Source organism: Meleagris gallopavo, chromosome 2 (genome assembly GCF_905368555.1).
Source record: "Meleagris gallopavo chromosome 2, MGAL_WU_HG_1.1, whole genome shotgun sequence".
In the NCBI taxonomy this organism is placed as follows: Eukaryota; Metazoa; Chordata; class Aves; order Galliformes; family Phasianidae; genus Meleagris; species Meleagris gallopavo.
This window is the reverse complement of record NC_139405.1, coordinates 65,743,401-65,767,391: the sequence shown is the minus strand read 5'-3', so window position 1 is coordinate 65,767,391 and position 23,991 is coordinate 65,743,401. Positions and strand designations below refer to the sequence as shown.

General features: G+C 45.0%; 2 protein-coding genes across 3 annotated transcripts in view; one reads left to right on the top strand and one right to left on the bottom strand.

Annotated features, from left to right (window-relative positions):
• The window catches only part of CDC40 (cell division cycle 40), a 35,443-nt gene extending 30,683 nt beyond the window's left edge, over positions 1-4,760 (top strand). The window contains exons 13-15 of the mRNA XM_085217480.1: positions 608-684; positions 2,678-2,822; positions 3,738-4,760. Coding sequence (XP_085073606.1) covers positions 608-684; positions 2,678-2,822; positions 3,738-3,915 — 400 coding nt within the window. The 3' untranslated portion in view covers positions 3,916-4,760. The remainder of the gene's footprint in view (positions 1-607; positions 685-2,677; positions 2,823-3,737) is intronic.
• The window catches only part of METTL24 (methyltransferase like 24), a 76,633-nt gene that overhangs the window by 20,353 nt on the left and 32,289 nt on the right, over positions 1-23,991 (bottom strand). The window contains exon 5 of one of the 2 annotated variants that reach the window (XM_085217487.1): positions 11,067-11,913. The exons of the other annotated variant lie outside the window; for it this stretch is intronic. Coding sequence (XP_085073613.1) covers positions 11,599-11,913 — 315 coding nt within the window. The 3' untranslated portion in view covers positions 11,067-11,598. Of the gene's footprint in view, positions 1-11,066; positions 11,914-23,991 lie in introns of those variants that run through there. 2 annotated transcript variants of the gene reach the window in all.

Below are 23,991 nucleotides of genomic sequence, written 5' to 3'. Positions count from 1 at the left end.
AGGGCTGCAGATGACTGGCGTGCTGAGGGAATGTGGGCTGTTAGGGGTTGCAAAGGATCAAGCCTCGCCACAGTGATGACTTTGTGTCCTGTTCCAGGCACAATTTGAAGCTGTTTGAGTACTCCTTTAAAAGAATGAAATGGAATTGAGACCAGGGAGTTCACAGCTGAGTTCAGCTATGAACAGTCAGAATTGGTTGGCATCCCATTTGGGGAGAATAGGAGGAAAATGGCATTGTCAGGGAGAATAGTATACAATTCATGCTTTCTTTAATGTTTTTTGTTGGGCTTTTTTGTTTGTTTGTTTGTTTTAAGAAACTGGAGGCAATTGAGTATCCTTGTGTTACAGTTTCCCAATTGGAGTCAGGATTCTGCTTTAGACTATGGGTCATTTGATTTGGGATAAATTCATGCTATCGGTGGTTATGCTGTAAATGGTTGCACAACTGCATTTCTCTTAGTGAGCACCCATAATTTTGAGCTTATCCACATACGTCTTTAGACTGCACTGCTATGCTCTCAGTAGCTTAGTAAATCAGCTCTCTCAAGGCAGCCCTTTGGAATAATGTCTGCACGCCTTCCTAAACACATACTTCTTCCTTTTGCAGGGACATTCCTGTAGACTTCAAGTATATTGCTGAGCCAAGTATGCATTCGATGCCAGCTGTGACTTTGTCTCCAAATGGTGAGTTAACAACTTCACTGCCTTCTCAGGCCGAGCTGACTTAAGATTTTTCACTAATGATAGCTCTTAATTTTGCCATCTTGCACCTCCCTGCTGCCCATGCACCCTTCCCAAAGATGTGTGTGCCTTTATTCCAAGATCAGACTGAATCTGGATTTGATTTAAAGTTTTGAGAAGACCAAATATGTCAAAATGAGGGCTTATTGCAGGATAGCTGTATGTTTAAATATAGACCTTCCTCCAAACAGAGTAAAAAGGCTCTTTCTTTTCACAGAACTTCAGCGTGTTCTTCGCAGTATCTAAAATAGTAGGAAAAACGATGTTGGGACTGACGAGGGCTGCAAAGTACTGAGCAAGTTCAGCAGTCCTTGTGGTGTCACTGATAACACAAAGACTGATGTTTTACGTGATCCTGCTGATGCTGTTTCTTTGTTCTGAATACAGCACAAATAGCATTTGCTCAAGAGAAATTCCAAATTATCTCAGTGTTTCTGTATGTTAATGTTTCCCCAGTGTTTATGTTCTTCTGTAACAACCTGACTGCAGAAGGGCAAAGGCTGAATGCCTCCAGCAATAAGTGAAAAATCCTTCTAATAGGACGAAATCTCTTTTATGTGTGTTGGCCAGAATTAAATAGCTTTATTGCCAATGTTATTGAAGTGTTATAAATTTACAGTTAACAGTCTCATTTGCTGAGTAGTGGCTGATCAGCTTGTATAGCCGGCGTGTTCAGCCAGCTATCAGCATCAAATTACAGTTCCTTTGCAGTGTAAATATTTCATTCTTAACAATCGAGGCACAGCCTTAATATTAAAAGGAAGATTCTGGAGAAAGACAGTTAAAATGAAAATTTTATGAAAGGAAATTTTCAGTTTCCTTCTGAAGGATGCAGAAGATCGTAACAGACCTCTTAAAAACCTAAGAGAGAATAATGTGATTGAGGTAAGCACACTGTTTATTTCTCTGGGAGGCTGAACTAAGCTGTCTAATTCCAAGCTAGAAGCTGGATCAGATTTAAGGACAATTCAGCACGTTTTTTGTCATTGTTATTCAAATAAGACACTAAAGACCATGATAATATAAAGAGTTCAGGGCAGAAGTCTGTCGTAAACTGTTCTGTAGTGCATTGCCTTCACTGGATTCTCAGGTAGGAATTAATGCAGTGCCAAGACACAGTGAAATGAAGATTAGAAAAGCCTTACTTATTTTAACTCAAATGTCTTGATTAAATCATACTCCATTATGACACAGAGAATTAAATAGTCTCAAAAACATAAGGATTCTGAAACTCCTTCGTCCAGGTGACCATCTTAGAGTACCCACAAAAAAGGTTATCAAATTGATTACCTATTTTTTTTCCTTAATCTGAATTATTTGATTGAGAGTTTATAATATGTGCACCATAAAAACTCAGTAGCTTAAAAATGGATCAGTTCATTACTGGGGTTAAGGGAACAGGCAGAGCTTTTTTAAAATTCTTAGTGCATTTTGTAGGAACAGGCTTCCCAAATCCTGTCAAGCATAATTTTCTGCCTTCTGACAGTTTTAACAGGTGGAAATTGGGTTGGCCATCTTCCAGACCCTGTGATTCTGTGAAGTAATACCAGCTTCTACCAAGAAACTTTATTACATAATAAGAGAGAATAGATTTAGGTTGGACATAAGGAAAAAAATCTTTTACAGTGAGGATGGTGAGGCACTGGAACAGGTTGCCCAGAGATGTGGTTGAAGCCCCATCCCTGGAGACTTTGAAGGTGAGGCTGAATCAGGCCTTTGGGAAGCTGACCTAGCTGTGCATGTTCTTGTTCACTGCAGGCAGTTGGACTAGGTGTCATTTAAAGGTCCCTTCCAATTCATAAGGATTCAATGATTCTATAATGAAAATCTGAATTAGCACAGTGCAGAAAAAGTTATGTGTGTCTCAAACTTTCCAGCCAAGATTGTTTCTTCGTATGTGGCACTCTGTCATCTCCTCTGTTCGTTGCATTTTTAGGGAAATGGTTGGCTTGCCAGTCAATGGATAACCAAATTCTGATTTTTGGAGCTCAGAACAGATTCAGATTAAACAAAAAGAAAATCTTCAAAGGTCACATGGTAGCTGGCTACGCTTGTCAAGTGGATTTTTCACCTGATATGAGGTGAGTTTTGTGGGGAAGAGCTTCATCTTTAAGCTCATGAGCAAAGACACCAGATTTCTTTCTGAATCTTCTGCGACATTCATTAATGCACAGCCATCCTATTAACTCAGTAATAGGACAGAGCTCTCTAAGACAAGCAGCAGAATGCAGTCACTGGACTAAGTGAACTCAACAGTTGTTCCAAGCAACAGTTAAAAAGCAGTCAGCATAGTCCAGATTCTCCGTTCCCTAAAGAAGACTTACGTTGCTGTGTTGAAGCATCCAGAGATTGTCCTTATTTTGCTCAGTTCTGGTGCAGCACAAACCTGCATCTGGCTATGTTTGCAAACAGTCAGTAGCAATCTCCCCAGAGCCCTTCAGGCTTTGTTCCCACCATATGCACCTGTCTGGAATACCTGGGATTCAGACTTGCCTGGTTTTTCCTATGCACAGGTCTGGTGTGGTACACCCTCATTTAGCTGTTCAGAAATCTAGCTTTTACATCCTGTTTCCTTGGTAACATGCCCATATATTTACCACTATATGTACATAAGCTATGCATCGCTATAAAAAGCGGAGAATAACCTCAGCAAAACAGGAGGAAAAAGCAGAGGGAGTGTCTATAACTTGCTGATGAACTTCTGGCACTTTTATCCTTTCCTGACATATTCTCTTCAGTCCCAGTAACACTGAGTGGTATAATCACACTGGTTAGACTGGTTAGCACATTTACCTCACAGCTGATGCATCACCTTCTGCAGGTCTGTGTGTGCCACAGAGCATAACATGAATGTCAGTTCTCTGGCAGGAAAGTTTTCAGACTGTCAGGTGGGAGGCTAACTGGGTGAAGCTCTATTCCATTCCTCAATATAAAGTGTTAGAATACTAGCAGTCCTTGCGCTTAATGCAACTTGTATTTTCATCTTTTTAATGCAGCTATGTGATATCTGGAGATGCAGATGGAAAGCTTAACATCTGGGACTGGAAGACCACAAAACTCTACAGCAGAATAAAAGCACATGATAAAGTCTGCATTGGTGCAGTCTGGCATCCTCACGAAACATCCAAAGTCATTACGTGTGGCTGGGATGGTCTCATTAAACTGTGGGACTAAAGAGGCTGCTGCAAGGATCTGAAGTTGTAAGCCCTGAGATGTGCGGTTGGAGTGAATTCTGCTGTAAGGACAGGTAGACATTTTGTGATATAGCTGTTGGCATCTGGCTGTATATATGCTCTGAAAGTGGGAAATCTTCAGAACGCTTGACTCAAAGGATCTTGTTCTAAACTCAACATCTGGCTATGAGAATGTGAAGTGTGCAGCATCAAATGTTTGTCCTGTCACCTTCTGTGCAAAATACTCTTGTAAAATAAAATAAATTTAAGAAAAAGTATTTTTGTGGCTCTGGCTGTCAGAGATGTGGGGAGTTAAAGGAGAAAACCAGCAATTGTGTAATCTTCTCCCTAAGAGGAAATCTTTGATACCTGCTGTGACAGAGCTGGAAGTAGAGCATTTGTTTATGTTTTTTGGATGGTATTTTATTCTCCCTAAAATACTTCCACCTTTCTAGAACACAAACTTGGTTGCTAATGATGTCTGTCAATTCACAGTAGAAATGAAGAACTAATCAGAAGCACACAGCCCTCAATTAGACTGTATCAACTGAAGCCTGTATTCACAAAATCTTGGTTTGTCTGTGTTTAACAACTGCATCATGCTGATTGCTGAGTGTCATCATTACAATTACCCTTCAGTTTCCCTGTAAGGGTTGGATGCCAGGTGTTTTTCTTTTCCTGTTTGCTGTTAAGTTCCAGTAAGCATGACATTAGGAAACGAACAAAACAACAAAGTGGGTAGGTTGTATTATAAATTCCACGCAGTTTGTGACAATGTAATGTATATACATGCCACATTTCTCCTCTTTAAAAGACTTATTTTTAATAAATCGTTTTATAAAGAAACTTCTGCTTATCTTCATTCATTTCTTCCATCCACCACTGTCCATGTGAAACATTTATCATTTGGCATTTTAATTCTCAGTTTTAATAGAATTCAGATAAGCTCATTTTCTTCCCCTGTTCATACAAAACTAATTTAAGTTGGAAGGAAGGGGAAAAAAAATCCTTTTAACACTGTCTGTTCTTTTGAGACTGGTAGAAATAAAAGCGTGTAACAAATTTATCCATTGATCAGTTTTAATTACAGTTTTGAATTACGCTCCGTTGCTTACTACAAGTCAACAGCTGCTCATCAGTTAAACAATAGCAAAGGATTAATGGCTATATTTAGCAGTAGGATGGGAGATGAGGCATTTCAGTAGCTAAGATGCAAAGAATCTCAAACTAGAAGGACTTTTTTTCTAAGACTTTGTATTTTAAATCTGCTGTTCTGGAAGGATTGATTAACAGGACCGTTCTTTCAAAGAGTACTTGTTGAAGTTTAGCCTCTGTGAGTGAGCTTGGAGCATAATGCGTTTTAGACAAGCTGCCTAAAGCTGCATTTCAGAGTCTTTCCACTGTCCATTCACGCCTTCAATATAACTGCACCAAATTTACATGTTTTCCATTTACTTTCCATCTCAGTAAACATGAGTACCAGAAACGCATCACAGCTCGTTTTCACAAGAGGAGCTCTGGTACCAATTGTATCCGTTGTCCAATCTCACACCTGTGTAAGTGCTGGGGCAGGAAAATGGAAATGGTAGAATTCAGAGAGAGAAAGGATGTAGCAAATGTCCTGAGGATCACACAGGGAAAAAAGAGACTGTTCTTTCTGGACTGGTAAGAATGTGAGTAGGAGTGAGCTGCTGCCATGCTGTTCCTGAGCTGGGTGTTGAGCTCTGATGTGCCGTGTCTGCTGCTTAAGGAGAAAATTGGCTAAAATAACTTAGAACGGCACTTCTTTTTTTTCCTTCAAAAACATTTCCTAAATGGATATCGAATCCTTAAGGTTGGAAAAGACCTCTAAGATCACCTACTCCGACCCCAACCCCCCACCACCCTGCCCATTAACCACATCCTTCAGTGCCACACCTACACGTCTTCAACACCTCCAGGGTGACTCCACCACCTCCCTGGGCAGCCTGTGCCACTGCCTCACCACTCCTGAGTTCTTCCTAACATCCAACCTGAACCTCCCCTGATGCAACTTAAGGCCATTCCCTCTCATCCTAACGTGTAGCTGTGTGCCCAAACATTAGCAGCATGTCAGCATAAAGATCTGGGGAAGAAAAGAGGAAATAAAGCAGATAAATTGCTTCGAAAAAGTTTGGTATATTAACTCCCCTATCAGAAACATCTTTCCCAAATGTTTAAAAGCATTTAAATGACAGTAGACACAAGTTTTGGCTCTGCAGCTCATATTGCAATGTTCCATTCATCACCTACCCAGCAGTACTTGATTCATGTGCGTGTATATGCATAAATAAGTGTATAAAGTCATGTGGTGCTGCACTGTCTGTTGTCTCTGGGGAAGAAAACCAAGAAGCACTGACTCAATAAATTCTGGAGTTGATGAGTTAGGATTAAATGTTTGCAACAAGCCTCAGATCAAAATTCCACTGGAAACTGTCAGATAGATCAACTCCTTTGTCCCTCGCTGTTGGTCACCCTGTTAATCCGATGTGGAATTCCTCACATCTGCATGAAAGCCTGCAGGGAGAATTTTTATGAGGATAATTCCTCCCTGTCAGCTGTAGAGTCAAAGACTCCGGAGCTGGCGGTGTCAGCAATTTTGCTCTGCTTGGAAGAGGCGGTGGGTGTCTGCGCGGTGGGAGTCCAGGCTTGTCCTTCCTGCAGCCACCTGGGAAGGGACTCCTGGCCAGGCTAATTGCGTCCTTCTCCTTGCCTCTCAATTTCATGTTAGGCCAGAAATTGGTCTGCTACAAATGTTGGCCAGAACAAGTCTAGACACATCTCCGCCAGTGGGCAGACAGAGCAGGGAAAGGCTCCAAGCAGTGTCCCCTAACACCAAGCGAGTCCAAAGGGGCTCCTTGGGGGCTGGAACCTGTTGCACTGCCGAGGAGGAATACCCGTGAGTTGGCATGGAGGGCAGCAGTGACAGCACTGTGGTTTTTGTCCCTCTAACATGCATCTCTAACTCGAGGAAATGATGTGGTGGTGTCTGGCCACTTAATACCAATTACTGTTGCAGTGGGGGTTTGTGAATAAGTGAACTATTGCTATCATTGCTAAGTTCTGCCTTGGAAACCTGATTGTCCTTCTGGGCTTGTGCCACCTTCCTCATGGACTTTTTTTTCATATGTGAGAGGGGGGAATATCCCACGTATCCCAGTGCAGCTTGCCAGTAGGTGGGAAGGCAGTCTCTCTCAAGGCAGATGGTCGTGGCATCTGTCTCACACAAAGCCTACAACCCAGGAAGATTGGGCTGCACATTCTTTGCCCTCATTGCAAGAAGGAAACATCCAAATTACTGTGCATCCAGAAGACTCCAAGATTGCCTTGGAAAAAGCCAGTTTTTAGCAAAAAGCAGATGTTCAACACGCCATTTAAAAGCGTGGTCTTCAAAGGCTCATTTAAACAGTAAAGCCTTGCAAACCTGACAGCACAGTACCACTGTGTACTTTCCTTCTTGCTACCAGCTGGTTGTTACAGAACCTCCCTCCTCCTGGGTAGAAAAGCTCTGTACAAGGAGCAGCCTGTGAGAGGGGCAAGCAGGGCAGGGTGGGAAGCTTTGCTTGCAAGACTTCAAGCAGTTGAGCCTATTTACCAAAAAAAAAAAATCAGCTGACAGGGAGTTTTTGCCCCAGGGACTACTGAAAGACTTGCTTCTGCAGGCTGACTTCATTGGCATATACTCAAAATTTAAGTTATATTTTGCAGTAAAACAGATCTTTACTGCTAAGCTAGCTGATTAAAACAAATAAACCCACAAAGCCAACTGCACCACTGCTGTTTTGCAGCACTTGGAGAGAACTGCCTGTGGAAGGGCTCTGTTTGTAGAAGCTCCCCGCAGAGTTGAAAGCTCTTACAAACAAGTTTAGATGATGTTCACCCAAGCGTGGACATGAGGTAACCTGGCAGTCCGACCTCAGAGCTGCTTGTTACCTGGTTACACCACAGAACGTATTTAAAACATTCTAAATATGGAAGCATTGGGCCTTTGCAAGCCCCTGTGTAACTCACTGTGCTTTGCACCACTGGGAGACTGCTAAAATCAGGTGTTATTGCAAATGTGTTGGATTTGTCCTTTGGGCCAGGCTCAGTCCTTGGGCTAATCTGAGAGGTGTTAACACTGAGCTGCGTGCCCTCTGGTTTGGAAAAGAAGAAAACAACCAAATCCCCTGGGGAGTGATTTCAGCCCTATGAACCCTGCTGGGCTCCCTGACCACTGACAGCCACACAGACACATCTCTGGGAGCTGGAGAGCCCCCCCAGCATCATCACACCATCACCCCACAGCCACCATTGCTGTACTTCACCACCTCAGCACTTCCCCCGTGGCGTAAGTGGGGGTTGATGGAGTTTAAACTCTTACGAAGCAATGCTAAGAGAAAACAAACAGAACAATCAGCCTGCACTATAGCTGTGCTGTGAGCACAGAGCTTACCTTCAGCAAACTGCTACAGAAGACACACGTATGGTGGAAATCCAATGCAAAGAGTAAGGAAGTTCACAGTCTGAATACTCTCTGGTTGCTGCAGAGAGAAGCGTAGACTTGGCTCTGAATGTGGGTCAGCTCTGACCTTCCACTACCACTGAAACTCAGTTTTTACTGACTGCAATTAAATGTGACGTTGTATTAACAAGCAGCAAGAAATTAGGAGTGACTTCTTAGTGAGTAAGCCTGAGGATCCCTTCAAGGGCAAGAGAGCAGCTAACGGAGCTCCCAGAGCCTGGGCTCTGAACTAACCAGATGGTCTCAGCTGTGAATTATTCACCAGAGTGAATGAGTGCATTTTCTTCAGGTGTGCGACCAGGTGATGCCTTGCTGGCTACTGCCAAGAAAGGCCAGATACATCCCATTTATGCTTTCTTCGATCTTTCAGAATTGAGAGGTGCTCCTGATGAAGTTGGATATTAGAAAAAACGTCTTCTCAGAAAGAGCGGTGAGGCAGTGGCACAGGCTGCACAGGGAGGTGGTGGAGTCATCCTCCCTGGAGGTGTTCAAGAAACATGTGGATGTGACACTGAGGGATGTGGTTAGTGGGCATGGTGGGGATGGGCTGGTTGGTTGGAGTAGGTGATCTTAGAGGTCTTTTCCGACTTTAAGGACTGCTGCAGAGCTCAGTACATCAATCCTCCCGATGTGTTCCCACCCACTTGATGACCTCTGCAATGCTCCCTGCTCCCCCAGAGCTGCTCCTGGATGCACTGGGCTCCTCTCTGGGGCCAACGCAGACAACTGCAGTCACACAGCATTTGCCCCGCAGCAGTGCAGCTCAGAAGTAACCACATTCCTTTTACATAAAGCCCAGCCATAAAGAAATAGGAGATGGATTCATTAAGCTTTGCTCCTTTAGGTCAAAGAGGCCGATAAAAGCCAACGGGTGGGAGCACAAGAGCTCAGAAAGGACGGCTGTGCTAACTCTGCTTAGAAAGGCACAGAGCATGAAATGAGAGCTGTTCCCTTTCCTTATAATATCTCCTAACTGCCATAGGAATGATAAATTGCTTTTATCTATCCTGCATCTTACATAAGGTTTCTTTAATTGCCATAGTTATTGGAATTTTTGCTTTCAGAAAATGTATTTACTAACGCCTAAGTTGCTCCTGATGCTACTTAGCATTCCTGAGCATGGACTGGGTGAGATACACAGAATTCTGACCTCAGGTCCCAAGACAGACCTCCAGCCCTTTCCTGCAATTTCCATATACAATGAATTTACATTTCTTCTTCGGGGCAATACATGATGAAAGGTCTGCATCCCTTTGGAATTTTAACACCTAAAAGAGAACATAATTTGGTTTTTAATCACTATGTAACAGCCTACCAGTCTGAGTACTCCATCACTTACCAGGAGGAAAAGCCTGCGCTCTACAGCTTCAGCCTATGCTTTCATGCTTCATTAACAAAGCAGGGCTCACACCGGGCCTTTTGCCATCCCATTATTTGAAGAGTGGAAGTGCAGCCATTCCCTGATGAACTGTCTGACTGTTCCAACAAGCAGTAGCTCGGTTTAGGAGATGTGACACCTTCATGCATTTCAACGGCTCTCCTTAAGGCCCTGTGTTGTTGCACAGCCTCAACGCTTGGAGCACAAGGGTTTGCAGTGTGGCTGCCACTAAGAAGGCATCTCCTGCTCGGAGTGCTTTGCCCAGCAGCTGGGCTCAGGAAATCCAAACAAGCAGCAACATGGCATCAATTCCAGCAGCTCTTCCCTCGGATTGTTCTGTGTCACTGTGGAAAGGGACCAAGCACACTGATACCAGAAAACAAAGCGGTACCAGACATGTCCTGCTCTGGGTGTCCCTGCTTGAGCAGGTTTTGGACCAGATGGACCAAGAGGCCCTGTAAACCTCAACCATCCTGTGGTTCTATGTTCCTAGCCCTAGGAGCTTCCAACACAAGGTGGCTGGACCCAAGCTGTCCTTGACTTGGGCTGTCTCTGTGCCTAGGAATGGTATGGGAAGGTCCCAGATGGCCTGAGCCAATACAGTGCCAGGGAGCTCATTAATGTGACAACCAGGCAGCCATACCCAGAGCCTTTGCACACCTCCTGCACTGCTCCACATAGCACACAGGCACAGCTGGGAGCACCAGCAGGCCTGGTCTGTCCTCTGTGTCCTCCTCCTTCTCTGGCTAAGGTGTTCAGTGCACACAAACCCACAAAGAGATCCCTTAGAATTAAACTCCAGTTCAGAAAATCCCAGTGCCACTAGAGTGGATGGGCTAGCATTTAAAAGGAAGTAAAAATGGGACCAGAGAGGCAATAACTCACTTCACACAGCACAACAAGGCACTGTCAGTGAGGCTGAAAGGCAGCAGATTGAAAGCCAGCATGCATTTCTTAAAACAGAAAGGGTCTGACATTTAACCACAAGTTAACATTTCCAGTGTGATTTGGAAGGCTGATACACATCTGAGTGTGTGAGGACACAGAACTGACCTTCACTGAAGAAATTCAAACCCTCTCCAGTCCCACAAGTCCTGCACCACCCAGGCCCTCACCATCATGGCAGGGGGCTTTGAAGCCTCTTCCAAAGAAGCCCAAGGTCTGCAGCCTCTGTGGCCAACACTGATGCTCAAGGCCTGACTCATTTCAGGCATTTCAAGCCCTGCAAAGAACGAGAAAGACATGGAAGAGGTGTGATCTTGTATTTCAATGCAAAGTTTAATGTCAAAATTATTAATTAAAATAACAATAAACCACCTGCTACATAGTTTTTAGCTCCCTCTCATTGCTTAGCTTCTAAGGGAATGGCTGAGCTGGGTTGTTGGGAGCACCCTGCATCCATCTTGCATGCCAGCGCTCAGAGCCCACATGCAGAGCAGAACATGCTCCTGTGTCCCCAAGATCAGAACCACCACCTCTGCAAGCATCCGTGTGCCCCTGGCAGGGAGAGAGGCAGGGCCAGGGAGCTCTATGGGAAGGAGTCAGGAGGCAGCCAGCTGCAGTGCTAGAAAAGGCACTGTGGAACTTCACCTGAACTAGAAACAAGCCAAAAAGACCAGGCTCCACTTTTAGCTCTTTTGACAGTGTTTAAAAACAAATGCCAGCCCATTCCACCAGCAATCGCTGTATGCTTATTCGGCAACTTCAGCCAGTGACTCTAAGGTCCTCCTTAATAATGTTATGGGACAGATGGCTCACAGTCACACGTCATAGATTCCTTTCTGCTATTTCCATCTTGTATTCACCCAGCTCAGTGTGTAACAGCTACTGGCGTTGAAGGCTTCCTTTTTCAGAAACATCTGCGGTTTTGTTAAGTCTTTGTAGGTATGGAAAAGCCTGAAGTCCTTCAGCTCCAGTTCTCGGAGCAGACTGTACCAGTACCGCACCACAGTGCTGTCATTGCCGCTGACCTCAAAACCAGGCCAGTGGATGTGCACCTCAAAGACCAGCTGCCCTATCTGCTCAACAACATCTTCCAGAATCAGGTTTTCCAAAATTTTCCACTCCGCACTCTCCACATCTGCCTTGAGGACGTCAATCTAAAACAAAAACATAATTGCTATATGAAAATGACAGGCTTTGCAATGAATGTCATACAATCATTAAGGTCAGAGAAGACCTCTAAGATCACCTAGTCCAACCAACCAACCCATCCCCACCATGCCCACTAACCACATCCCTCAGTGCCACAGCTACGTATCTTGAATACCTCCAGGGATGGTAACTCCACCACTTCCCTGTGCAGCCTGTGCCACTGCCTCACCACTCTTTCTGAGAAGAAATTTTTCCTAATGTCAGCAAGATCCAAAGCCAGGCTTTCCCAGTTTATTATACACATAATTGCTCTCGTGTATTTAAAGATAATATTTCATATTTAAAGATAATCATCTCAGAACACATGGGCTAGGACAGACAGGGCAGTATATGAAGCTCCATGCCTGCCTGCTCACCGCCCTTCTCCTCCTGCCTCTGACACCTGGTCTGAAAAGCTCTGTACTCGAGACTGATCTTACAGCCAAAGCGTGTTAGTGGCCCTTCACAGATCTTGTGGCAGCACTCGTTATACTAAACAAAGACACACCAATGCCTTACTGTTCCTTACTTCTCCATCACAAAAATCCTGTACAGAGCAAAATTTATTCACAGTAACTTTACTTGCACCACAGCAGACCAGGGTCCTCATTGCCAGATGCCACATGCATGCATTGACGGTTCCAGTCCTGAGGATCTGACAGTGCAGTGCATGAGGAGGCAGTGACTGCACACAGCACACACATGCCAGAGATGGGCAAAGAGAAATGAAGGCTCTGAGCAGCACAGGTCACGAACCACCCACTGTCAAGCTGCTGCTGGCAGTTCCTGCAGCATCACGCTCAGCAAGGAGGATGAATTCAATGGAAAAGTATGCAGTGACTGCAGAGATTGATGGGCAGCTCCTCTGAACAGTAAGGGATGTCAGGAAAGATGCCATGGAAAGAGTGCCTTAATTTGATTTTAGGCCATTATTTACTAATGCAGTTGTATATTCAGAAAACCAATTTTTCACAGCTCAACATAAGTACGGGTTGATTTTGTTTAGAGATGAGCTGGGGTAGGGGCTGTATCTTCTAATAATAAAAAGAGTGTTTCATCAAAATATCACACCTGGTAAGAAGCAATGTCCTGCAGAGGCACACACAAACTGAAGGGCACCTCTCCCTAGGACAGAGCAAGTGCAACTCCCTGAGAAGTGTGGTTTGCCTGCACTGGTTCCACCTGAGCTGCTGCTTGTGCCCATCTGCTCACACTCAGAATGTGTCTGAAGTGAAAACTGAAGACTTTACTTAGAGTCAAGAGCATAAAAAGAAAAAAAAAATTGAAAAATCGGCAGAAATGTTACAAGTCAGCAGGCAGGCCCCACTACAGCTGATGAAGTGCCATTAGTGAGCTGAGGCAGACTCTTAAGAGCCTGGATGTAAGGGCACAATAACACAGCTGTACACAGAAACACCACTGTTAGAAGAGGCTGCACTTACTGTGCTTCTCTGAGGGACTACCAGGGGATAAGAAGACAGAACTCAGTCCAACCAACTGCTGCTGGTTCCTCCCTGAAGGCACATCAATATCCTTCAAGAGTCTAACACCTAGGGAGCAAGGCTGTAAGTAACTTGGCCTTCCACAGGCATGTGCTGCTCAGAGGATGAAGCAGCCACATTGCTTCTCTCTTTTCTTTTTCTTCCCTTACCTCGGGAGGCCAGAGAGTAGGACCAAAATCACAAGGCCAAAGAAAACAGGACAAGAAGTTTTAAGAGTAGAGCAATTCCCAATTCAAATTCACCGTAGTCTTAGAGTTATGGAATCACAGAATCATTAAGGTCGGAAAAGATCGCTAAGATCATCTAGTTCAACCATCAACCCACTCCCACCTTAAATCAGTGGGTTGATTTTGTCACCAATGGGGACAATGAAGCAAGGCAAACCTATTACAAAGTGAGTCCCAATCTGCATCAGAACCAACCCAGTGAGCAACAGGCTAGTGGTGGGGCTGGACACAAAACTTAACCTAACCCTAATCTTACAAAGCAAAAGTTAATGACAGTATCTGTGTGGGCTTCCTGGGCTTCCTGCACAGCAGGTCTCACTTTATGGCAGAAGTCCTGCAGCCCACCTGGGCCTACAGTACAAGCATTGGCCACACCTGGATGCCCAAAGCTCTACAGTCTGTGCTCCCCGATGGCCCAAAGGACAGCCAGGGCATGGAAGAGAAAACCAATGGAAGGAGAAGAGCTTGGTGCCTCTTAGCTTCCAGCTCATAATCCAGCAAAGGGAAATGAGATCCAAACCCACACTGCTACATGAGGTCACTTCGACCTTCCCTTGTTCTCCAGGTGGCCAACTGGAGGCCCCAGCTCTGATCTACTGAGACAAACAGTGCTCACAGGCATGCCAGGCCTCAGGGGCTGTGCTCCCCCTACCTCCTAGGTGGAGGTGTCCCACTAGGGACACAGGGTGACAAGAACTGGGAGATGTTACATGCTAGATGTTTCTGGTCTCAAATATGCAAGCTGAGGGTTTTCAGCCCTTAAGGGTGTGAGCATTGTGTCCATGAAGTCCTGTGAGGCTTCAGTGGGACAAGCTATACATCAGATGGAAACAAAACTCTTCAGCAAGGTCCATGACCACATACTAACAGCACACTGAGCTGCAGGGATCTGCTCATCCAGGCTACATTGTGCCTCTTCTGCGCTGACAGAGGCAGGGGGCTGGTGGAAAATGACTGTGGGATTATGGAAATAAAGCCTGTGTTGTGACATATGGGGAGGAGAGACAAAGGTTATACAGCCAATCTTAGCTCTGGTACTTCCTTGTCCGACTGCAACTAAGAGCCCATCAGCACACCACATGTGGGGCAGTGAAATGGCTTCCTGTAGTGCTCCTCTGGGTTCACCAGCAGGCTGAATGCAAATGATCCTGCTCATGAAAGTCAGCTGAGACCTACTTCATGGTTGAGCTCACTCGTTTCCCTTTATACATTTAAATCAGTTACTTATTTTTCAGATAGCAACGCATGGTTCTACCTGCAATGCAATTTTGAAAGTTCTTTTGATCCTATCTGAGTAGAATTGCAACACTTCAGAAGCCACACATTTTTGTCTCTGGTACTTCAGCAGCTTTGATTAACAAATTACTCAAAACTCCTCTGGGAGGGGGGAATAGTGGGGGGGGGGGGAATGGTAGGGGGAGGAGCTGTGAATAAATGTTTCTAAGTGTTTGCTTTTATTTTCCCATGATCTGGCTTTATGGTATGACATCCTTTTTCTCATGGCAATTTCCACTCATCATCCCCCAGGTTTGTTTGCTTTTTCTCTCAAGCTTCTGGGGCCGACCAGCAGGCACCCTGCATGCAGTGCGCTGCATTAACAAAACTGATCCAAAAAGCAGCTGCTAACCAATGTGTCTGCAGGACAGAGAGAGCTGCCTCATACTGAAGTGATCAGAGGGCAATAGGGCACTGACAGGAATGTGCTGGAGGAACACAGCAGAGGCTCTTTGAGGCTCTGGGTAGCGTGCACCACTCAGAAGCCTGGAAGAAGATTCTGCCTGTACCACAACTCCTGTGACTGCCTTCAGGACACAGTGCCCACCTCATCCCACAGTCTCCATTTTCTGCTGCAGACGGGGTAAAATGAGCATTGAAACAGCTTGTGTCAGAGCATCTGAGCACCTAACAAACACATCCTCCTAGCACCAAACATGAATTTTATGAAGAGGTATTTATTTCCTCCCAGCAATAAGAAATGCGCTTCAAGTAAGAGAAGCACTACCACCTCCACGGCGTGTTGATGCACAGTGCCAGTGAGAGGATCACCACACAAATCCCTAAATGCAGAGCTCCAGCTCACCCAGGAGCACAGCTAGAGTCAGCTCTGAGGGGAAATCCAGGGGTACATGCCAGAAAGAGAACTAAGACCCGTGGTGCCTTATGGCAAGGGATGGCCATCGGCAGCCTGAAGGCTTTGTACACTGTGGCTGGATCTTCTTATCTGCCACAAATGCTCTGTCAAAGACAGAGAGGTTTGCTTGTCATCTTCCAACAGAAATGGGTCCTGGGCCACTGTCAGAAAGAGATTAAGTTAGGCTAGCAGCCTTTGGGATCACACTCCCCCACCTACATTTCTCTCCTTTAAAAAAAAAAAGCCAATATCAGATCTCAGGAGAGTGAGCTGTGTACCTCCATGGTGTGAGATCTCTCCTGCTCAGAGAATGAAACAGCTGACTCCACTTTTGGCACAGAGGCCAGGAGTGGCCTCCCATAACCCACCACCACTGGGTTAGGGGGCTGGGAAGGAAGCAGAAGTGAAGGTGGGGGACAGAAACAAATTCCAAGAGTGATTACAATATATTTGTTCTCTTTCTCTGTTTCAAATAAGCCAGTCTGCCAAAACATGAGCAATTAGAACTAAGTAGCCTATCACTGAAAAGTAAAAAAGGTATCTTTTTAATCATGTTTTCTCCATACTTAGCTCCCCTGTAAATATACCGCAGCATTGCACCAGTCACACTTGGGAAATAAAAAGGCTTTTCCTCATGCACAATCAAGCATACAAAACAGCTGAAAAAGAATGTGTTTTAATTAGTGGAAGTTACCACATATGGTATGAGCACTCTTTTCTTCTTTCGGGGTAATGACTTGTTACGACTGTGCATCATTTCCCAAAGTGGAAACCAGAGCTCTGTTGGCCTTCATCATTTCTGAAACACCAGGGTTAGAGAGATCTCAGCTCTGTGGTGCCTCGTGGGCACATTTGAAGCTCCCCGTGGAGCAGAGTCAATCGAGAGCAGCAGCCAAGGAAGCAATTTGGCCACATTACTGCTAGCAGCAGCTCAGCACGGGGAAGCAAAGAGCAGAGCAGGGGAGCACAGAAGCACTCCATCCTTCTAAATCACAGCTCTCAACTAAGGACCACACCAGCAAAGAAACAACAGAGTTCCCTTTCACTAAATGCAAATCTGTATTTTCAGCAGATAAAACTCCAAAGAACGTGTTGCTTGAGCTCCTGACAGATTGGGCATATTTTCAAGTACCTGTTGAAGGTATTAATGCAAGTTTCTGTACTTGGGTGTCTACATCATTCTTTGTCTTTTTATACACTACAGAGGTGACTGCCCCTGAAAGTATCACAAGACACACAGCTCACTGAACAGCTTATCTTTTCTCTAAATTGAAAAGATATGCATTTGATGGGCGGGCTGTTCAATGTATAAAGAACTGGCTGCAGGATCAAGTCCAGAGAGCGGTTGTCAGTATCTCAATACCTGGATGGAGATGAGTGGTGACCCACAGGGGTCAATGCTGGGGCCGAGACTCTTTAACATCTTCATCAATGACACTCTCAGTGGGATCAATGTGGGAGTGCATCCTCAGCAAGTTTGCTGATGACACCAAGCTGTGGGTACAGTCAACACACCAGAGGAACAGGATGCTATCCAGAGGGACCTATACAGGCTTGAGCAGCGGGCCCAGGTGAACCTCATGAGGTTCAACAAATCCAAATGCAATATCTTGTATCGGGCTCAAGGCAACACTCACTACCAATAGAAGCTGGGGGATAAAGGGATTGAGCACAGCCCTGCTGAAAAAGATCTGAGAGTACTGGTGAATGAGAAGCTGGATATGAGCCACCAATGTGCCCTCATAGCCCAGGAAGCCAACCATATCCTGGGCTGCATCAAAAGAAGCGTGGCCAGCAGGTTGAGGGAGGTGACAGGCTCTTTATCAGGGTCTGTGGTGACAGAACAAAGGGAAATGGCTTCAAGCTCAAAGAGGATAGATTTAGGTTGGATAAAAGGAAAAAATATTTTATGGTGAGGGTGGTGAGGCACTGGAACTAGAGATTGCCTAGAGATGTGGTTGATGCCCCATCCCTGGAGACTTTCAAGGCGAGGCTGGATCAGGCTCTGACCTGATCTAGTTGTGGTGTCCTTGTTCACTGCAGAGGAGTTGGACTAGATGATCTTCAAAGGTTCCTTCCAACCCTAAGGATTTTGTTATTCTATGAACACCTGCAGGGAATGAAGGCGAGCTTTGTGGCTCTGCCCTTACTGCTTCTCTGCAGCCTTGGCAGTTAAAGAGGAATATTTTCTCCCCAGTTTCACTGATGTGCCTCCATGAAATTGCTGCAAAGCAGGGGCAGGACACTAATAGACACTTTATATTTACTGCATAAACTGAAATGCACCTGGAGGATACATTTCAAAATCATGTCACAAAAACTTAATTAAATTTCTCTGGTGGCCAGTTGTCAAACAGCAAAGCTTGCTCAAGCAGTGCTGGTCCCAGGCAAGCAGATGTACCCAGGGGACCCAGCAAAAGCCATCACTCACAGCACTGAGTGCTCAGAGCCCCAGCAGCTCTTCAGGACACGGTCTCATCTCATGGTGACATGCCTTCACAGCCTGTGGATGATCCAGCACTTTTGTTTTCTACATTCTCTGCCGGTTTCTGATGCCTGGACATTTCCCACACACTCGCTCCATCTAGAAGCAATTTCTCTCTGGAGATTGACCACAGAAGATGAGAAAGCCATCTCCCCAGCTCAGCCCAGCCAATCCATGTCACTGACTACAGTGGACAGGCAGAGAAAGGGCCTTTTAGCTGGCAGGAATTTTTCCATTGTCACTTCAGCTGAGAACAACCAACTGCCACCTGATTTAAGATATCAGGATGGCCTAAAATCCTCTCTCCCTGCCTGCATTTGATCAAGAGGCTGACACGTTTCATTTGTGGCCTTTCAATCATTGCAAATGATTTTTTACTGTGAAATTAATTCTCAGCAAACTCCCACCCTCGCTCACACCAGGCACCACACCAGCCAGAGATGTCAGCTCACTTGATAATCACTTTCCACATACACATGTCCCAAAGCCTGAGCTGATTTTCAAACAAGTCTGATGGATTTAGATAGCATTAAGCTATAATGACCTTAAAGCTAGAGCTACTGTGCTTAACATCTTGTCCAGCTTGCTACCCAGCAAAACCAAGGCTCCTATGCAGTGACCCGAAGACCAGGATTACAAACCCTAGCACAGAGTAGGCTGGCATCACATGTAGGCAATCCTGTCACAAACACCTTCATCATCTTGCTCCTCTATCTCTTTTGTGGAAAAGAGGAGGCTCAGGGGAGATCTTATTACTCTCCATAACTCCCTGAAAGGATGCTGTGTCGACGTGGGGGTCAGCCTCTTCTCCCAGGAACTGCAATAGGATGACAGGGAATGGCCATAAGTTGTGCCAGGGGAGATTCAGGTTGGATATTAGGAAACATTTCTTCTCAGAAAGAGTGGTGAGGCAGTGGCACAGGGAGGTGGTGGAGATATTCAAGATGTGTAGACGTGGCATTGAAGGATATGGTTAGTGGGCATGGTGGGAGTGGGTTGGTGGTTAAACTAGAAGAACCTAGAGGTCTTTTCCAACCTTAATAATTCTGTGATGCTGTGAAATGGAGAAAAGCTTCCAGAATAGGCAATGGGAAGCTCCCTGCTTGCTTTAAGTGATGCCTCCTCATAGCAAACGGGTCACCATGAAGACGTGCACGCTTTGTAACATACCCCCAGCAGTGAGCTCCTTGCCTGCACAGAGCAGCAGCAGTTATCAAGTGCAGATCCCTGTACTGCGCTACATTTTCTGATTTGCATAGCTCTTCCACCACCCTGAAAAGATCAAAACACTATCTCATCAAGTCCCTCAATCCCACAGCTCAATTGCTGAAGTGGAGAATTCGCATCAGGCAGCTCCAGAAGCCCAAATCTTAAATTATTTACCAGTCTGATCATCAGCAAGAGTTCTGCCCACCAAAGCTTACAGACAAGCATTCTGAATATTGCAAGGATTCCCCCTGCAGCCAGAAGCCCAGGCTGGAGGCATATCTGCTCCACACACAGCCCCAGTCGAGCACACAGCTTCCTTTGTAAGGAGCACATCCGTCCATTCCACCCCACAGGGAGCATCCCCTGCTCATCCCCGAGCCTTTGAAGTGCTGTGCCAGACGCTGCTGGAGGCCTGTGGGAACAGATGTGTGCTCAGGGGAATAAATACTGTACACCAGACTCTCCAATCTCACCACTGCCTCAGCCATCTTGGGAAGTAAATGCTAGGAGGAGCAAGAGCTCCATGGTGCCAACGTACCTCTCTTCTCCTATGGTTATCATAGAATCATAGAATGGTTTGGACTGGAAGGGACCCTTAAGATCATCTAGTTCCAATCCCCCTGCTATAGACAGGGACACCTCCCTCTAGACCAGGCTGCTCACAGCCCCATCCAGCCTGGCCTTGATTCTTCCAGGGATGCATCCACAACCTCACAGGGCAACCTGTCCCAGTGTCTCACCACCTTCACAGTAAAAGATTTCTTCCTAATACCTATTCTAAATCTACCCTCTTCTAGTTTAAAACGATTTCCCCTTGTCCTATCAATACTTGTCCTTACAAAAAGTTCTCAGTCTTAAGGAGGACAATTAAGTTTGTCCAGCTGTCCATCCCTGCTGTTTGCTTGCAACAGCAGCAAAAAGAAAGCAGCACATTCCTGAAAATGTGAGGGCAGAAAAAGGAATGCGCTGAATGTCCTACTGTTACATACAAGGACATTAGCCTTCATCCGGGTAGTGGGGAGGGATGAATGCTGCTGAGGCTTTCATCTTTGGATTTCAGATTTTGGGGACTGGTAGGATGCCTTAAACTGATGTCAGGTCAAAACTGAGACCAGAAAGGATCCAGACACTAAGGTGAAAAGAAGAAATGTCCAGTCCTCAAGAAGCTGCAAGCAGTGACAGAGCAGAGGGAACAGGCTACTAGGAGGAATCTGGGACAAATGCGGGGAAAAAGAAAGTTACATATTTTAGAGAACTCTTAGCTTCTCTGGATAGGATGCTTATCTAAATAATCTGCTACTGTTAATCAACAAATCATGAGAAAGATGGGTAGTGGAGAAAGACCAGGTTGCTTATAGTAAGGAGACTGCTCTCAATTCTCATAAAGTCAGCATTATGTCGCAGACTGTCACTCTGAGCAGACACTCTCCACCTTGCCTGCATTAAATCAGTGCCAGTTGATGTTACTGTACCTAAATGAACACAGCCAAGTCTGCTGGGAGCACAAACATGGGGCTGAGCTCTACAGGTGTCTTGCATCTGGCACCTCTTGTGAAGCTGGGGCAGCGCACGCTGTCTGCTGAGCAAAGCAGTGGGAGAAAGGAGCAGGGACTGCCCAGGAGCAACGATAATATGCTTTGAGAGTTGTGGGTTCTTGTTTGGTTTGTTGTTGCTGTTGTTTTTAAAAGAAGACCTGAATAATTTGTTCAGCACTGAAATACTTTTCATTACAATTCAGACATTGCACTAGCCTTTTTCCTAAGGGAAGAAAAGGCTATGGCAACGCTAGCATTTAAAAGATCTCTCCATGCCTGATAATTGCATACTAAACAGCACCTGCTCCCTAGAAACACCACTACTCCTATCAATATCTTGAGGTCTGGTGGAGAGAATTTAAAAGAGGTAAAAAGAAATGCAAGAGGCCTGTACATGAATGCAGATGATGTATTTCTAGCACATGATGCACGTGGTGGGAGAGGTGGTGAGCAGTAAATCACCAAGCAAAGACTTTTGCTTGCAGAAATATGAGGTTGTCAGGAGCATTTCTACTTGCAGCCAAACTCTTCAATCTAGTTCCAATGAAAATACCATATGCAGCAGCAGCCACAGCTGACTAGGCAAACAGAGAGCAATTACTACCTTGATTTCATTATCACTGAAATTAAAAAATACATGCATCCAGGGAACAGCGTGTCAGGAGCTTGAAAATTGCTCAGGGGCAAGCCTGATAAGGTTGTGGAAGGCAGAATCTCCTCATGCAGCTGGAAACAGCTGTACCGATTCAATTGCCATTACTTTTCATCAACAGGAGTATATCCCCTAATTCATTGATACATCTGCAAACAGAAAGTCTGCCACACAAACAGGGCTCAAACTGCAGCTCTGGTGTAACTCCAAGGAAATCGGTCACGTTACACTGACAGTGAGTTGGGGCCAGCATATACAGACACCACCTCAGTGAGACCGAATGTGTGTGTTACAGGCAATAAATCTCACCTGAACTCATGAATCAAATTGCAGAGCTAGAGGCAGATGCATATTGTTGGATTATATGCTTTCCAGCACTCTGAGCTTTTGCTTTGATGGATGACTTTAAAAAGGTACTATTTTACATTTTCTAGCTAGCTTGCCTGATGTTATCATCTCTGGTGCTCTTCCTTTCAGCACAGTGAGAACAGAGATCAGGGTGTAAGCCATCTGCAGAACTCTTAAGTCTAAATCTCAGGACTTCTCAGACAGATGCTGAGCACACAGCTGGGTTTGAAATCACCATCACAGCTCTTCACACTCTACAGCTTTTCCTGATGCCATAAGCCCAGCCTAATCTCTCACATTCATTCATGTCTTTCAGATCCCACACAGAAATACCAGGCTGGCTCTGAACAGACAAACAATAGATAGAGAGGATTAAGGTAGAGAATCTTTAAGTATGCACTCACTCTCTGTGCCCTACTGAAGTCCCCCTCACAGCCCCGCCACATCTGATTGCACTGCACTGCTTGCCTACCTTGCCTACCACACCGCTCCCACTGCACAGTAGCAAGTCTCCACTCCTTATCCCCTCTGCTCCTCCTGGATCACTTACACATGCACACATTATCAGCATAGCTCAGGTCACATCTGCTAGTATTTTCTCACTGCTTTCTAAAAACGAAACAAAAGCCCAGATACACACACATTGTGTATGTCACTACAGTAGAACAATGCTGTTCACAGCATTGGTAAACTGACTTTCAGCAGCCATCATCCTATAGCAAATACAAAACTGCAAATTGTTTTCTTAATTAAAAACAATTCCAACTATCACAACTGAGGGCTGCTGAGATAATTCTCCACCAGACAGAAAAGTGGGAACTTTGTACTGTCCTCTGGGTACTCCAGTAATTTAATCTGGCTCAGATGAGAAAGAAAGTGATTCTTGCAGGTCTGGAGAATTTCTTATAGCATTTGACTCTAATGGAATTTTCTTACACTTCAGCACTTACACTCTTTTTTTGATGGCATTCTGAAATGTTGTTATTTAAGAAAAAGAGAAGAATGGGAAAAGGGAAACTGCCTGACTCAGCTGGGCTGTGCCTCTGAGATACAGTAACAAAATGGCATGAAAAACACAGGCTCTTGCCTGTCAGAGGAGACATAGAGGCCAGTATGATAACCCTAACTAAGCAAAGACTGTTCTTCACAAATACATCTAGGGAGTAGAACGGAGCTGCAGAAAAAGGGCCACTTAAGCCTAAAGATCTGAAAATAGCAAAGCTAAAAAATTAGATTACGGATGTTTTTCTTTCTTCTAGAACTGAGATTCTGGAAAAGACCCAAATAAGCACCGTATAGCAAAGAAAAAAAAAATCAAGCCTCTTTTAAGAGAGAACTCCAAACATTTACTTAGAGATGTGCATGATGCAGTGATTCAAGAGATCCGGTCCCATTTGGTCTTCTCTGACACTACACTAAATGCAGTAGAGATTGGATGTGAACTTGTGCTCCCAGCCCAGCGCTTTGAGCGGAGCCACCTGTAGCTGCAGTGGCAGAGGCCAAGAGGATACAGCTCTGAGCTCCTGGCTCCTCATCCTGAGCTCAGGGCAGAATCAAAAATTCAGAAGACTGTTCTGGTCCCTGTAGTCCCAAGGAGCACAAAGTAATGAGCAGCTGCATGGATTAGATTGCTCCAAAACTTGAAGGTGGGCTTTTCCCAATCTGGAGAGTTACTTTTTTGTTTTGTTAAAATCCAACCTTTGTGCGCAATTAACTTGTTATAAATCTTTTTCCTGGGCTTTTATTTTGTATTTATTGATGTAGTACCAACAGAGGTGATTTAAAATCAAAATGGTAAATCAATTTTCTTTAATCTTTCCTCTTCCACACCAATTTTCAAAGAGCTTTAAGTGCAGCATGAAATAGACTCTGCAGTACCTGCTTTAGGAGATGAAGCAAGGGATAAATCACTTACCTAGGAGGAGATGAGGTCATTAATCGGTATGGCTGCAGGG